At 37.5% G+C, this 18,266-nt stretch overlaps 1 protein-coding gene across 4 annotated transcripts in view; it reads right to left on the reverse strand.

Moving 5' to 3' along the window:
- Positions 1 to 1,094: 1,094 nt before the first annotated feature.
- Positions 1,095 to 18,266, reverse strand: part of mga.L (MGA, MAX dimerization protein L homeolog) — a 56,897-nt gene continuing 39,725 nt past the window's right edge. For all 4 annotated transcript variants that reach the window (XM_041573255.1, XM_018231041.2, XM_018231039.2 and 1 more), the window contains exons 18-25: positions 16,811 to 16,917; positions 15,698 to 15,746; positions 9,923 to 10,099; positions 8,769 to 8,880; positions 5,902 to 6,156; positions 4,921 to 5,088; positions 3,725 to 3,862; positions 1,095 to 2,856 (exon numbers count right to left, since the gene is read on the reverse strand). In XM_041573255.1, the coding sequence (XP_041429189.1) occupies positions 1,763 to 2,856; positions 3,725 to 3,862; positions 4,921 to 5,088; positions 5,902 to 6,156; positions 8,769 to 8,880; positions 9,923 to 10,099; positions 15,698 to 15,746; positions 16,811 to 16,917 (2,100 nt within the window). In that variant the 3' untranslated portion in view covers positions 1,095 to 1,762. The remainder of the gene's footprint in view (positions 2,857 to 3,724; positions 3,863 to 4,920; positions 5,089 to 5,901; positions 6,157 to 8,768; positions 8,881 to 9,922; positions 10,100 to 15,697; positions 15,747 to 16,810; positions 16,918 to 18,266) is intronic.

Consider the following 18,266-nt stretch of genomic DNA (forward strand, 5'->3'; position numbering starts at 1 on the left):
ACAAAATGGCTCCTGCCTGCTTACTATAATTATGAATTCCCAGACTGAAGGAAACAAGATTCAATTAATTTATATTGTGTAATTAAAGTTCATTTTGCTTGACTAATGTGATAAAATAGGATTCTGAATATTTTTTTTTGGGTGATGGGTCCCCATCGATATCCAACTTTCTTTGTACGATGAATGCTATATCTGGTTCTTTACATGCAAACACAACATGGTGACAATTAGAGAATAGAGAGAGTGCACTTCTGAGTGCTGGCTGTCTCTCCCTCAGCTCACTGCAGGTCAAACAACTAAACCCCCACCACTCACCACCATCACATATTCTGGTCTAGCAGTGTCACGTGATTTTGAAGTTTCATGTAAAACACATGCTAAAGCAGTTCACAGAATGTTCAAATAAACATTTCCGCCCCACCACAAGTGCAAATCCCATGCATTAAGGCCCAACTGTGAAACCATTTACATCATCAGAATGGTCAGTGCCGTTCTTGTGTCACATTTTGCTTTTGGTGAAATGCACGTTGAACTCTTTTTTCAGAACCATGGGTCCATCTCACATGGGAAATAATATGTCATTGTGCAAGGGTTTATTTGAACCTTCTGTATAATCGTATTATTATAGAGAAATTCTAACCTGCATGGAAGAGGTTTAGAATCACAATAGCTCTGTATATTTTGATTTGAACACCGATCACATACACTTTAGCAATAAGAAACATAATGTAAGCACAAGAAATGTAGCAGACTGGCAGCAGAAATAGAAAGGAACTGAACACAAACCACGCTGCCTGAGGCTTTTTGGCTACTAAGACTGTATCTGAGGGGTTTCCTCAGATTTCAGAAAAGAAATTGTATTAAGGCTGAGATGCTACTTATGGTCTGTACTGCCCGGATGGTTTTATTAGTGACAATCAACCTGGTAATTCTATAAAAGGTTCTAATACAAGAGGCTGGAATTTTAGAGACTAGTGCCTTTTTTGACATCATTACGCTGGGGCCTAGAGTAGCATTCGGTAATTAAATGAACTCTACAGAGCAAAAACAAAGTGCTATCAAAACTGCAGGGTAACCAAAATAGACATATATAGGACTACAGAATTTTATTTTGCATATATACTTATATATAACTTACAACTGTGGTTTCCTAAGCCCTATAAAAAACCAACCTTGTGTGCCCTTTTAAAAGCACCTGAGAAAACTACCTCTGCGCACCATGATGCATATATTTCATATTTACAATTTGGGTATGAAAATTACATTTACATCTGATTCGACAAGGTGCTAATTTCTTTAAGCACATACAAAAAAAAAGTGTAATTTACATTTATGTACAGATCTGGCAAATAGTTCAAAGCAATACAACAAATTGAATGGCTAAAGAATGCGTGTGGATTCCTTAGCCTATACCAAAATCATCTGAACACTATAGGCAGCTGGGTGAGGTGGTCATTTTGTTTTGTAAAGTGCAGATAGGAAAAACGTGGACATTTGGAGACAAACTAGGGTGTAACAGAACAGTTGACTTTACTTTGATTACTTACTTGAAGTGACAGATTGAAGAAAAATGTGAAATGTGGAAATAGCTTGTGGAAATAGCTTATTCAAATAAAGCAACTGTTCCACCAAGTGCCCATCCAAGAGAAGTCTGAAGAACAAACATACCAACTGTGAAGTTTTTTTCCATTTGGAACTAGATCATCAAGTGGCACCACACTTAATCCTTAGCACTCAGGTTCATAGTCAGGCTGCTCTCAAACTACGTCTTACTTTGTTCTTCTGAAGATTTTGGTGGATTTAATCTCATGTTCACAGGTGCCAGTGTCGGCATTGATCTACTGCCATGTGCCTTTTGGTCAGCAGATATAGCAGCAGCTTTAAGTCCAAGGGGTGCCAGCTTAGGCATTGGTCTCCACAGTGTTTCTTGCTTGGCAGACATTTCAGTAGATGGCATGCTGACAGAAGGGTCGGGGACACTGCAAGTCTTCCCATCAGCAGGAGACAAGGATTCTTTGCTTGAGCTTCCAAGAAATGGCACCATTTCAGGCTCCTCGTTTTGTTTAGCGCCCTCTTGGATTTCTCCCTCTTCCAGCTGCAGGAAGAGAGGACTGAGGGAGACATTTTTCTCTTTCATTTCAGATAACTCCTTTAGTCTACCAAATGAAAAGGGAGAGGAGTCACCTTCGGTAAATTTGCTAGCACTACCGCGTGAAGCGGTTTCTGACCCTGGAAAGTCTGAGCCTGAATCTAAATCATCAGTGTTTAACTGCTGATTGAGAAACGCAAGCTCATTAAGTAGGGAAGTAATTGTTTCGTCGGTGTCTTCATGATCCCCAATGACATCTATTAACTCACTGGTTTCTAGATCCGGATCGTCAATACCGGAAGCAACTTTGTTGCTTTCCAGTTCAACGCTATGTTCATAATTGCTTTTATTCGCCTTACACGTGGAGTCCTTTACACTGAACAACTTTTGCTCCACAGACATCTCTTCCTTGTTCTGGCTAAATTGCTCCTGTGTGATATGTTCTATTAGACTAGACTCTATGCAGTCTGATACATGATTTGTTAACTGCGAAATTCCATCTTCTGCCTCACTTAAGTGATCGGGTTGTGTTGGAGCAGCTGGATTAGCACTGGAGACTTTTTGAACGGGATCTGTAGTAGTGTCTCCTTGTACTGATGTGGCCCCACAGTCTGAAGACTCGATTGTTAGAGGGCACTCTGAATCATTCTTGCAGACATCTGTAAGGGATACATTCAATCCTACACTTCCATCTAAATCCACTGAAGATTCATGAGCTAAGGATGTTACATTCACAATCTTTGGCATCATGGATAAATCATCCCTTTCTGAAACATAATGATGGCACAAAATGAAACACAGCAACAACCAGCAACAATTCATTTAATTTTCCGATGTTATGGGATCCATTATGCAGAAACCCGTTATCCAGAAAGCTTCTAACTATGGGAAGTCAGACTCCCATAGACTCCATTTTAATCAAATAATGCAGATTTTCTTTTTTTCTGAAATAATAAAACAGTAACTTGTACTTGATCCCAACTAAGATATAATTAATCCTTATTAGAAGCAAAAGCATAAATTGGGTTTATTTCATGTTTAAAATAATTTTAAGACTTAATGTATTCAAATTATGGAAAGATCCCAGGTCCTGAGCATTTTGGATAATAGGTCCCATATCTGAAATGCATCATAAGTCTGCTGCTCCAACAACAAATACTATGATAAAACAGATGAAAAATATGTTGAAAGACACTATACCATCTTATTCCCTACAGCCTGCCCAGCTCGGAAAATAAAATAATTTAAATGGTACGTATCACTGTACGGCCTTAATGTAATTCATCTTTAAAATACAGGACACTCGCAGAGGGAAAATATAATACAGGTATGTGATCGGTTATCCAGAATGCTCAAGATCTGGGGTTTTCCGGATAATGGATCCTTCTGTAATTTGGATCTTCAAATCTTAAGTCTACTAGAAAATCATGTGAACATTAAATAAATCCAACAGGCTGGGTTTGCCTCCAATAAGGATTAATTATATCTTAGTTAGGATCACGTACAAGGTACTGTTTTATTATTACAGAGAAAAAGGAAATACATTTTTAAAAATTGTGATTATTTGGATAAAATGGGGTCTTTCTGTAATGGATCCCATACCTTGCAGCGGGGACAAATATATCACAAACATACCTGCTTCTGTGGTAGGTGGTGGGACACCAGCAATGCTAGTATTAGGCACAGCAGCTAGAGTGATGGGTATAGATGCATTACCAAGAAGCCCTTTCACTTGTATTGTCCCAGGAAGCTGAATCACCACAGAAGCTATACCTGAAAGCACAAGACATTAGGAAACATTAGAAATAAAATGGTTTCATTTGATTATACCGGCTTCTAGAGCAACAGGGTTTGTGCCAGAGATAAGTGCCCTATGGGGCTAAAGCTGGGCATAGACGCAAAGATTTGATCGTACGAATCTCTGTTTCTTACGATTTTCAGGCCTTGTGTGGAGTGTCCCGACATTGCGCCATGGCGGTCGATCGCTCAGTCAATCAGACAGGTTAAAAAATGTCTGTCGACTACCGATAATTTGTCTGTATGTATTGCCTATCTGCCGATATCAGTGGGAGGCTGTCACCAGCTTTGTTAGACATAATTTTCGCACGATTGCTGTCAAGGGCAGAAAATCGGCCGATCTGTTCTTTTACTACTTTATTTTATCTAAATGGTTAGTGGCAGGTTGGGAGATCGCACCAAACGATCGTTCGCCCGATAGAAAGGTAAATCTGCATGTTTGTCCTGCTTTAGTCATCAAACTGAAACTATAAATGATCAAATGCTGCCAGGACATTCTTTCAGGAATCTTTTAAGGAATCAAAGGTGGGGCTGGTCACATTGATCATTCCCAATACTTGCAATTCTGGCCCTCGTCCAAATGTATTGCTTCTCCTTGACAACAAGAAAGCCAGAATAAAATTGAAATATTTGACAATATGTTTAAATAACACCTTTGGCAGAGTGAAAGATTCTGTGGACGAAGGAAGCATTATTTCTGCCACGACTCTAGGGTTATTCCTAGAGTCAAGCATGTGCATGGGTGGTTTTTTTTTTTTAGCATGGGGTTTCTAGGGATGCAACAAATCCTTATATATCCTATACATCTGAATGCCAAACCTTTCACACAGGATCTGAAACCTAATTCTAATTTGTATTCGGTGGATCACTATTGTTTTGCTATCCCTGAAAATATACATAAAAATTATAGATTTTTACAATTTATACAATTATTAGTCAATACTAATTATAAGATTAAATAGACTGAGTAAAGGGAAATCGCCACACAATTTATGTAGTAAAAGCACTAACCAAAGCATTAATTAGGAAATTACCTTGCTGAACTGCTCCAGCAACCTGGGGGCTCATTTCTGCCTGAATGACTGTCGATTGTACAGCAGCCACATGACCCGGCACTACAGGATTCTTTAGCGTCACCAGTTGTCCTTGAGGTGTCATTAACAAGTTTGATGCTGTTATGGAGATCTGCTGTGGGGATTTACCTGAAGAGGGGGAAAAATATAAAAAAAAAAAAAAAAAAATCAATACATGTTTCTGTTTCACACCAAATGACATCACATCAAAACAATGTTATTGTCTATATATCTTCAGTCCATTTTCCAACTGTGCAGAGTTTCTACTACTATCGGATTTGTATTAAACAGCGTAACATTCAGATGTGCCACCTGGATACTGGGAGTCTACTCACCTTTTCTCAAATCAGATTAGTACAAGTGGAAGAAAGGACTTGTCCAGGCCCAGACTGGGAATCTGTGGGTTCTAGCAAATGCCAGAGGGACTGCTGGAAAATGCCACAGGCAGTCGCTATTTATTGGGCTGCTGGGGGACTGATTGGTCCTCTGTGTACCTGAAATGCCAGGGCCTATTTTGATTTTCAGTCCAGACCTGGAATTGTCTCCCAAGTAATTAGTGGCAGTGTGTATGTAAGCTTTTATTTAAAAATGGCTGTTACCCAAAATGACCAGCAGATGGAGGTCTTGTTGCAAAATTCATTATATTTGCTGTTTAATGTGGTCTTAAATTGTCTATATCTTGAAAGTGAAAAAAATATATGTAAATTGCAACTATTCTTAGTAGAGCACCGTTACATTTGTTTTTAGGGTTTGCATACCCTTTAAAGACATCTTTATAGCACAACAGTTTGTGTATGGTGGCTTACCCCACCCTTTTTAACCATAACCATCACTTTTTTAAGCAGTTCTTAGATGCAATGAAGTTGGCAAAGTGATAAACTAAGTGAAGGCAAACAGCAACCGTGACATCCATCAGCTGGGAGATACTTCACGATGACTTACTTTCAATGGAAGCCTGTGCTGTTTTTTTTGCAAGAATTATAGGCTTCTTTGACTTTCCACTAAGTTGTACAGAAACTGCCTCCTCATTTCCCATGGGTGGCAAAGACATGTTCTTCTGAAGTGGGGCATTTATCATGGATGCTTTATGCAGGGCAATATCCTCCTCCAAATTCTTTTTCTTCCTTTCTGCTTCCATAGCTTTCTGTTTGGCATAGATATATTCCAGCTTTTTCAAAATGACATCTTTTGTTTTTCCTATGCATTTAAACAAAAAAAAGGTTTTCCATCAGCATCATGTATAGTTCACAAGTTGGGCTAGCATGATCATTTAATTGATAAAATAAATGTTATCTTGACAGAATAAATCCATAACATGTAGAACCCAAGCCAGGAAGACTCAACATAAACTGGGAATGCTACTGCAAAGTATTAAGTTATATTTCATTGCACTAAGGTCAGGTGCTTCCTGCCATAAAAAGATATTTTAGTTTTTAGAATACATAAGGAGTATGAGAGGAAAAAAATCACACAGAAAATAAACCCACAATCTTTTTTGTGCAATTTGTATAAAAAACAAAGCATTTAAGATAGAGGCAGGAATATAATATAAAGCATAAATGAAATGCACGCATAAAATTAGGAACACTACAATAGCAAAAAACTTTATACAAAAATAGCATTATTACATACAGCAACGAACTTAAAGGGATACTGTCATGGGAAAAATATTTTTTTTCAAAATGAATCAGTTACTAGTGCTGCTCCAGCAGAATTCTGCACTGAAATCCATTTCTCAAAAGAGCAAACAGATTTTTTTTATATTCAATTTTGAAATCTGACAATTTCCGAGCTGCCCCAAGTCATGTGACTTGTGCTCTGATAAACTTCAATCACTCTTTACTGCTGTACTGCAAATTGGAGTGATATCACCCCCTCCCTTTTCCCCCCCAGCAGCCAAACAAAAGAACAATGGGAAGGTAACCAGATAACAGCTCCCTAACACAAGATAACAGCTGCCTGGTAGATCTAAGAACAACACTCAATAGTAAAAACCCATGTCCCACTGAGACTCCTTCAGTTACATTGAGATTGAAAAACAGCAGCCTGCCAGAAAGCATTTCTCTGCTAAAGTGCAGGCACAAGTCACATGACATGGGGCAGCTGGGAAATTGACAAAATGTCTAGCCCCATGTCAGATTTCAAAATTGAATATAAAAAAATCTGTTTGCTCTTTTGAGAAATGGATTTCAGTGCAGAATTCTGCTGGAGCAGCACTATTAACTGATGCGTTTTGAAAAAAACATGTTTTCCGATGACAGGATCCCATTAAAGGGGACCTGACACCTTACAGGAGAAGGAAAGCTACCAAGGCAGTTTATTGCCAATAGATTAGCCACAACAGTGTAAGCTAGAATGCCTTTTTTATACTTTAGAATGCTTTTCCATACCTGAGTAAACAGCTCTAGACACTGCCTCTGTTTAGAATAGCAGCTGCCATATAAGCTTGCTGTGACATCACTTCCTACCCGAGTGTCTCCTTGCTCGCTCATAGCTCTGAGCTCAGAATACAGCAGGGAGGGGTGGTAAGGGGGAGAGGAGCAAACTGAGCATGCTCAAGCCTAAGCCCTAGAGATTTAAGCTGAAAGAAGGAAGTCTGGTACAGAAGCCCACGAGTATACAATAGAAGGAAAGAAATGTGGTGTTTCTTTGGAGGACTGAGCAGCATTACTTTGAGAGTTCACTGGTGTATTCATATAGACCTTACTGATAAAGCTTAGTTAGTTTTAACCTTTCCTTCTCCTTTAAGAAATAATTCCATATCTTATTTTATGATGTTAGTCAAGCAAAATAAATGTCACTTACACTATAAAAATTATTTAAATATTGTTTTGTTTTTTTTTTAGTCTTGGAATTCAATGCAAGCAGGCAGGTGCCATTTTGCTAACACTATTATTGAGGCAAGCTTTGAATCATGCCAAAATCTTGTTTAGGTGCCAGAATGGGAGACCCGATTCCCATGCCCAAGACATAATGCAGGGGCAGGCAAAATATGTTTTACAGCTGAATCTTTTATAACAGGTATGGGTGTTTTAATAAAAAAATAATTTGGGGTTTATGTTTAATTTGAAAAGGACATTTATTATACAGCTTTTTATGTCTAGGTGACAGGTCCCCTTTAATGAGATCAATGAGAGGGATGGGAAAGCCATCAGAACAAATATCTTATTTGCAAAAGTAACACACTGTACTGCATGCCTGTGGGTATCTACAGCATTTGAAAACCAACTGGTACAGTTCATGTTAGCTGCACTTAAATTTTGTCCAAGTGTTCTACAATTCTGAAACATTCTTTCCAACTGAAAAAAAGTGTCTGCTTTTTGATATGGGTATATAAGTGGTAGGTATACTTAACTATCTGAAATCTATATATTCTTGTTGTTTGCCGTCTGCAATACCAATCACGATTTTTTATACATATAATGGCATCACAGTAACAGACACCATGGAGATCCCACACTAGGGGGTCATTTACTAAACCTTCAATTTTAGGAGGGAAGTTTTTTTTGTCAAGTTTATTGTACGCTCAAGCTGCTAAATGTACGAATCAGAAAATCCGTCATCTCAAACCTGCAGAGATCATTTATAAGTCAATGGCAGATGTCCCTTTTACAATTTGCAGATATTGTGGTCTGTGCTGGGTTTCTTCTGATCAAAAGTATCAAAAGCTAAAACTGGTGGTAGGACACAACTGGATCCTATTGTTTGATATGGGGAAGATATTTTCTATGGGGTTCTACCAAATACAAATGGCAGCTAAAAATTCCATCTTGTATTATGTGGGCTTTCAAACATAAATGGATTAATACCTGAGAGATTTGACACTTTTTTGAGCAAATGATTTTGTCTCTGAGACAGAAGGGTTTTCTTCCGAATTAGCGTATCTGCCAAGTCTGTCAGACCTTCAATTTCCTCTATAGCCTAAAGAAAAAGATTACAGTTAGCATAGTGGTATATGCATACATTTTTGTTGCCTTACATACCTTAAGAAATCATTTTCAACATAGAATTATGTTGTAAAACAGGTGACTGGCAAACAGAACCATACCATGATAATGCTGAAAATGTTCATGGTTATCAACAAGACTGAAGCCCCAGGGCTACAAAACAATATCTATTTATATATCTTTAGACTGCAATATTTATTTTTTTCTACAGAGACAGAGTAAATCTAACACATGTGGTGTTCTGACCATCAGGGAGCTCTCAGATCAGCAGTGGTCAAAATGTTTGCTTCAGAAATACTACTATAGTTCTATATGGCACAGGTTAAATAGTGGATAACAGATAACACAATAATGTTCTACAGAGCTTATCTGCTATGTAACCTGAGCCTTTTATACTTTGAATGGCTGTCCCCATTGCAACACAGCAGCTTATTTATATAATCAATAGTAGTGTTTCTAATACAAACAGCAGTTTTACCAGTGCAGGGCAACACTGCATTATATTTGTATTACTTTTAAACACTTTAATTTGTTGATGTTACTGTTCCTTGAACTGTCCTTAGAGAAGCATAGGGAATGTTCAGAATGGGTAAAACTCGAGCCGCCCTCCCACAACCCGCGCCTGCCGACTTCCAGGTTCCTTTTATAGACCTCCGCTAGGTGCGCAGCTATAAAGCCGAAGTCGGCATTTTAAGGTGGCAGGCAGGGAGAGCAGGAGAAGAGGAATGCGAGTCGGCCCGAACCTGCCTGACCTGCGGGTAAACCTGTGAGTATCAGGCCGGCCCGCACATCACTATATGGAATGCTCTACATATCACAAACCAAATCAGTTGGGGAAATCTGGTCAGGGGCCCGGAGGCAGAAAAACCTTCAGAGTGAGGTGCAGAGTGAAGTGCAGGCAGGTTTAAGGCTATTGAAAAACACTTGAAAAAGCCAATCGGATAGTTTTGACACCAATATATAGTCAGCTTAATTACTATCAAGATAATGGGTTTCTGGTGTTGCAGTTCACTGACCTGTTTAAGGATATAGCTCTTTGAAACCTTTGGAAGATTGTGCAGCCCAAGTGCATTTTTCAGCTCCTCAAACAGGTCTCTCATCTCATTTCTTCGCCTCCGTTCATTTGCAGTGTGGGTACGTCGATGAAACTCATTAGGATCTTCTTCCATCTCCCTCATAAACATATCCCCATCCTATAAAAGAAACAAAATATTGATTTGTCAGCCATATTGCTTATCCGGTAATGGTACTGTGAAAATTAAATATATATACATAAAATAATTATAATTATATATATATATATCTATATATATATATCTATATATATATATATATATATATATATATACACACACACACACATATATATACACACATACAAACACAGGTACAGTTTTTATTAAGATAATATGCATAATTAAAAAACTACACACTTAGAACTGTGTCTGAAATCCACCGCAGTCCACAAATTCAGTTAAAACTCCATGCTTTATTAAATCTTCATAAAAGCACACATTCTTAGGCTACATATGCAGTGTAAAGATTGCCAACGCGTTTCGTGACCTTGTTAGTCACTTCCTCAGGGCATTACACACAATACAAGTCTGCATAGCTTTATACATACTGACAAACTTCTGTTCAAATTTTCTTAAAGCTATACGACCACAAATAAAACCAATTTCTTTTCAATAAAAACATTTTAGTGTTCTTAAAAACTCTTAACACCAATCTACTTCAGGTGATAGTGAGAAATACAGCTTGACTATTCAACCTATTTAAGGCTGGTAAGTCTATGTGTGTGTGTGTCTTCTCCCATTCACTTCTAGAGGATATATTTCTACTTATTATTTTCCTTCACTATTCATATTATTTTCATTTTGTATTGGGAAAGGGATCATTCCAAATGTCCTTAGATTACACTCTATCTATTTACTGGTGTTGGAGGAGGAGATATGAACTAGTTATTCTAAAAAATATTTTATTTCCCATTCCTTATTTAAACCTGTTGGATGTTCTGTTTGTAACAAGAACATCCACCAGGCTTCTCGTTTGTTTAAATATTTTTCTATATCTCCCCTTCTCTTTCCTAATTTCACATGTTCCAATCCCTGAAACGATATACATTTCTCATTGCCACCATGTTTACTCAAAATGTGATCAGCGATTGAAGAAGACCTATCTTCTCTTCCAACACCAGCCAAATGTTCCAATACACGATCCTTCATTCTCCTAGATGTCCTCCCTACGTATTGCAAACCACATATGCATGTCGCCAGATACACCACATTCGTTGTTTTACAATTCACATATGTCCTACACTCGTATTCTTTACCTGTTGTCGTGCTCTTGACTGATTTGGACACATTCATAAATTTACATGTTTTACATACTTTCGCTCCACATTTATAAGTACCATTAAAGTCTAACCATCTTTTAGTTCTCAATTTTTCTGGTAACATACTTGGTGACACACAATTTGCTATTGTTTTTCCTCTTCGATAGGAAAACATTAGTTTGCCAATCTGCATATGGGGATCCAATTCAATTATATTCCAATGTTTCTGTATTATTTTACGAATTTGGTCCGCTTCTACACTATACTCTGTCACAAAGTACATATCCGAAACATCCCTCATATTTCGGCCTTTTTCTCTATTACCTTCGTGTAAATTTTTATCACTATTCCTCTCGCTAGTCACATCCACATATTTCTCTTTTTTGCATATCCTATTTCTCCTTTTCTTTTGTATTCCCCTCTCTTGTTTCAACAAGCTCTCTCGATCTGTACCCACTGCTCTATCATAAGCTTGTTTTATACATTTAGTACTATAGCCTCTCACAGTCAACCTATCCCATAGCTCCATTGCTCTCCTCTGGAAGGCATCCCAAGTGGAACAGATCCTCCGTAACCTGAGGAACTGTCCAATCGGGATGCCCTCCAGAAGGGACCTAGGGTGACAACTCTTCCTTGACAATAACGAGTTTCTACTAATAGGTTTTCTATATACGTCAGTTAACACATGCCCGTCCTCTTGCCAAAATTGTATATCCAAAAACTCAATTTTACTAGTACAGATATTATATGTGAAATTAATACCATTCCCATTGTTGTTACAGAATATTACAAAATCTTTTATCTGATCTTCACTACCTTTCCAGATTAGAATTAGATCGTCAATAAATCGATAATATTTTACAATATGACTTTTCCATTCATGTCCATCTCCAAAGATGTGGAACTTCTCTATCCACCCCATAAATAGATTAGCATATGTTGGGGCAAATCGCGCCCCCATGGCTGTTCCACACCTTTGGAGATAGTAATGATCATTATGTACAAAATAGTTATGATTTAAAAGGTAGGAAGAAGAAGAGGTCTGTTTGGAGTTGAGGAGTATGAAAAATCTGAAGAGTATGAAACAACAAGGAAGAAAAAGAAACACAGAAGTAGAAAACAAAGGGGAAGAAAAAGATCGAGAAGACAGAGGAGCAGTGAAGAGGAAGAATACCCAAATACAACGGAAGAAGAAGTGAAAACTGTGACTAAAGAACTTAAAGATAATGATCTGATTATTAATATTTCCTCCTATGATTTAACGGAGGCTGAGAGGAGCCTTTTGAATAAAGGCCTTAATTTTTGTCCAACTAATCATTTTTCTCTGTTCGATACCACTGTGGATCTAAATAGATTCATGCGATCCTTAACCTTGAAAAGATTTTTTGATATGCGTAGGGATACTAGGAATATGGCCATCGACTCTGAGATAGTGAATGAAAATATTGACAACAGTATTGATACAAGTGGGAACTTTGCAACGCAGGATGTGCTAGAAATATTACAACACATAAATATAGAAACAGAGATTCCAACAGTAGAACAGCCACTTTATGAAGATCAGAAAGAAATAGTTCACACAGATTTAAGACCTAAAGCAGTATTCTATCCATATGGACAGAGTGGTCCTTTTTTAGATAGATTTTATACAGTGGTATGTGAAGATCTGAAAAAACTATCAGAGAATAAAGGAAAGAAAAGGAAAAAGAAAAGATGGTATGAGAATAACTTAACCAAAGTAGAATTCGAGGCATTAAAAACGCTAAAAAAAAAAAAAAAATAATGACAAAAAAAAAAAAAAAAAATAATGACAATATAGTGATAAGAAAATCTGATAAAGGTGGATCCATAGTGGTTTTGGACAGAGAATATTATGAAAATGACATTTTGTTACAATTGAATGATGACAAACAATACCGCTTATTGAGAAGTGATCCAACCAAAACTTTTCAGGTTAAGTTACGCAAAATATTGGAGTATGGAAAATCGATTGGGGTTTTGAATTTACATGAATTTGATTATATATGGAATGAGAGACCACGCATTCCAATCTTTCATACATTACCCAAAATGCATAAAGATGCTTTAAAACCTAAAGGGAGGCCGATAATTGCGGGCAATGGGTCACTAAATGAGAAATTGGGTGAATATGTGGATAGACTGTTACAACCAATGGTTCAGATTTTAGATTCCTATATCAAAGATAGTGGGGACGCTATCAATAAACTAAAGGATGTGAATGGAAAAGTGACTATTTATGGGTAACACTAGATGTTACCGCACTATATTCATCCATTGAACATCACTTGGGACTAAGAGCTTTAAAGTTTTGGTTGGATCATTTGAACCTTTATTCGGATGAGCAGAACGAATTCATTTTGGAATCAGTTGAATACCTTTTAAATCATAACTATTTTGTACATAATGATCATTACTATCTCCAAAGGTGTGGAACAGCCATGGGGGCGCGATTTGCCCCAACATATGCTAATCTATTTATGGGGTGGATAGAGAAGTTCCACATCTTTGGAGATGGACATGAATGGAAAAGTCATATTGTAAAATATTATCGATTTATTGACGATCTAATTCTAATCTGGAAAGGTAGTGAAGATCAGATAAAAGATTTTGTAATATTCTGTAACAACAATGGGAATGGTATTAATTTCACATATAATATCTGTACTAGTAAAATTGAGTTTTTGGATATACAATTTTGGCAAGAGGACGGGCATGTGTTAACTGACGTATATAGAAAACCTATTAGTAGAAACTCGTTATTGTCAAGGAAGAGTTGTCACCCTAGGTCCCTTCTGGAGGGCATCCCGATTGGACAGTTCCTCAGGTTACGGAGGATCTGTTCCACTTGGGATGCCTTCCAGAGGAGAGCAATGGAGCTATGGGATAGGTTGACTGTGAGAGGCTATAGTACTAAATGTATAAAACAAGCTTATGATAGAGCAGTGGGTACAGATCGAGAGAGCTTGTTGAAACAAGAGAGGGGAATACAAAAGAAAAGGAGAAATAGGATATGCAAAAAAGAGAAATATGTGGATGTGACTAGCGAGAGGAATAGTGATAAAAATTTACACGAAGGTAATAGAGAAAAAGGCCGAAATATGAGGGATGTTTCGGATATGTACTTTGTGACAGAGTATAGTGTAGAAGCGGACCAAATTCGTAAAATAATACAGAAACATTGGAATATAATTGAATTGGATCCCCATATGCAGATTGGCAAACTAATGTTTTCCTATCGAAGAGGAAAAACAATAGCAAATTGTGTGTCACCAAGTATGTTACCAGAAAAATTGAGAACTAAAAGATGGTTAGACTTTAATGGTACTTATAAATGTGGAGCGAAAGTATGTAAAACATGTAAATTTATGAATGTGTCCAAATCAGTCAAGAGCACGACAACAGGTAAAGAATACGAGTGTAGGACATATGTGAATTGTAAAACAACGAATGTGGTGTATCTGGCGACATGCATATGTGGTTTGCAATACGTAGGGAGGACATCTAGGAGAATGAAGGATCGTGTATTGGAACATTTGGCTGGTGTTGGAAGAGAAGATAGGTCTTCTTCAATCGCTGATCACATTTTGAGTAAACATGGTGGCAATGAGAAATGTATATCGTTTCAGGGATTGGAACATGTGAAATTAGGAAAGAGAAGGGGAGATATAGAAAAATATTTAAACAAACGAGAAGCCTGGTGGATGTTCTTGTTACAAACAGAACATCCAACAGGTTTAAATAAGGAATGGGAAATAAAATATTTTTTAGAATAACTAGTTCATATCTCCTCCTCCAACACCAGTAAATAGATAGAGTGTAATCTAAGGACATTTGGAATGATCCCTTTCCCAATACAAAATGAAAATAATATGAATAGTGAAGGAAAATAATAAGTAGAAATATATCCTCTAGAAGTGAATGGGAGAAGACACACACACACATAGACTTACCAGCCTTAAATAGGTTGAATAGTCAAGCTGTATTTCTCACTATCACCTGAAGTAGATTGGTGTTAAGAGTTTTTAAGAACACTAAAATGTTTTTATTGAAAAGAAATTGGTTTTATTTGTGGTCGTATAGCTTTAAGAAAATTTGAACAGAAGTTTGTCAGTATGTATAAAGCTATGCAGACTTGTATTGTGTGTAATGCCCTGAGGAAGTGACTAACAAGGTCACGAAACGCGTTGGCAATCTTTACACTGCATATGTAGCCTAAGAATGTGTGCTTTTATGAAGATTTAATAAAGCATGGAGTTTTAACTGAATTTGTGGACTGCGGTGGATTTCAGACACAGTTCTAAGTGTGTATACGTTAACCACGCTGCCGAGTGGGAGTGTCGGATAACCTGCGAAGGACGGAAGACGCTAAGCTCCTCGACTCATTTTGGTAAACAAGAATAATTAAAAAACTAGGTAGCTAATTGCATCATTTTACCTTTGACAACTTCTTGCGAGCTTTCAAATACTCAGCGTGGGTACTGCACCTAAAACAAATAAAGAAATGCAACAATGTATATTTTTGTTCTAGGCAGTAGTTGCAGTAGCTTTTTCTATAAATGTACAGTAACATTCTGCACATGGGGAGACTGTCATATTTTTATTGATTCAAATGAGTGGGGGGGGGGAAGTCCTGTATGTTAATATATATTAACCCTATCTTTTTTTTGGTCTGTAATACAAACAAATGTTCTTGATTATAAAAGCCATTATTTTTCCGCAAAACCCATAACTAGTGATGAGCGAATGTCCGCTTCATAGAAAATTTGTGAAACAGCAAAAATATTGTGCAATGCTGAAAATTCATGAAACATAATGGACTTTTTTTTTGTAGCGTTTTTTCCTGCAGGCTTTTATGCAGCAAACATTTTTACAGATTGGTGCCTGCCTAAAGAAATTGCTCCAGTACTCATAACAACTTTAAATGGATTTAAAACTGGTTACACAAGCACAATTTTGCATACAATCAGGTGTCAACGGGACACATTCCCAAGCTACAAACTCAGTATTTTGTCATGCCCACTAATGGGCCATGCGCCATTAGATGGAAATGAGTTTAGGCTTATAGCCCATAAGATATTTTGCCTGCTGCAGCACAATACCAAAACAAATGCATTTGCTACTGATCTTAATGGGAAGAGTCCGGATGTAGGGTAGGACGTATTCACTACTACAGTTCTACCGCAAAGAAATGAAGTGGTCACAATCCAATTTGTGCTATAGACAATAATGGATAAATCTAGTACACCTGACCGTGACATTTTTCTTGCAGAAAAAGTTTGCCATAAGCACAGATAAGAGGTGCAGATCATTGGCATTATGAGTAATATAAGCATCACTGCACAGAGCTGTTTCTGATCAGTTAATGAACTGGAGCTTCAGTGTATAAATGTTTGTACTCTGCAACACAACACATGTAGAAAAACCAGAATAAACACAGTTTTGATCTGGAGTATGTTCAGTTCACAACTCACTTGCATTGTGTTAATGTTAACATGATGCACATTAATTCCCCAGTGCAAAATTTAGTAAATCTGTCCTTCAGTCTTACTTGTCTGAGGAGTACTTGTTGCTTGCTGACGCCTTGAGACGGGCTATGTTTATTTTCTCAGAAAGCTCTTCCACGGTTTCTATGTCCACTGCCTCGTCTATTTCACTCTGTTTGGTAAATAAGAATTAAGTTGTGTGCACTTGACAGTACCAAGGACTTGCATATGATTTCCATTCAAGGTGAGTGGGGAAGACTTGAGTTTCTGTCCCCCTGCCATATACCAAAAAATACTCAGACGCTCAAAATCACTGTATCATTACTCTTAAAGGGGTTGTTCACCTTTGAATGAACTTTTAGAATGATGTTGAGAGTGATAGTCTGAGACAACTTGCAATTGGTTTTTATTTTTGAGTAATTTTGAGAGGCTGGCATATGAATAGGAGAGGCCTGAATAAAAAGACGAGTAATAAAAAGTAGCAATAAATAAAAATTAGCAATAAAAATAAATTTGTGCAATGGGTGACTGTACCTGTTCTTATGAAAAAATGCAGGAAAATAAGAGAAATAAAATGTGTAGCCTGACAGAGCATTTGTTTTAGACCTTCATTTGAAAGGTGGAAAGAAAAAACCCATAAAAATAAAAAAAGGCAAAGGGAGGGGGGAATCATGGGGGGTATGTTTTCTTGGTTGTGTCTGGTTAAAGCACAAGCCTCAATTGTTGGTTTTATTTAAATTCTATGCTCAATGGGGTACAATGTTATCTATAAAGCATGTTGTATGTGCAGATATGGTAGTTATACGGAACACGCTAATTGTCGATTAACCTAACAAGTTGGGATGTTAGGGGCTAAAATGCAGGTTAGTCCTAGATTTTCTTAAAAACCACTCCACTTCCATTGTATTCCAAAAGCAAACCCACTTGACAGGCTCCAAAATACTGGCCCAAGCCCATCCATACACCCAGTGTGGCTCAATATGTTAGATAAACATAATACAACATAGAATTCCAGCAAGGATTTCCAATCTCTTAACCAAGGCACTGACTGAATGCTTCCCCTATAGGACGCCCTGAAATCATAACGGAGAAATTCTATTATGGCCAAAAAATTGCTGCCTACAATACACAGGCATATCTGGCAACAAAGGAACTAGATTGGCAAATATCCCAACTTGACTAAGTAGCTGATGCCTTTACCACCCCAGAAAATTTTAGGAGGCTAAGGGAGTCACAATAAACACTCCCAGAACCTTAAACATAAGGCACACCATAAACACTATTTCTCCAAAATAAAGATCTATTAATTTGGAGAAAGACCCAGCAGGCTACTAGCTCACCTAGCCAAATGGTGCACTTCCCCTCCACCAATCCCAGCCCTGAAAGACTGCAAGGGTACTTTACAGTTATGCTAGTGATATTCTACACAGACCTAATAATAGCTAATAAGCTATTAACTGCTGAGGGAAAAATTAATACCTTTCTCACCCCACATCACTCTCCATATAGGCAATATACGGA

This window comes from Xenopus laevis, chromosome 8L (assembly GCF_017654675.1).
Source record: "Xenopus laevis strain J_2021 chromosome 8L, Xenopus_laevis_v10.1, whole genome shotgun sequence".
Lineage (NCBI taxonomy): Eukaryota > Metazoa > Chordata > Amphibia > Anura > Pipidae > Xenopus > Xenopus laevis.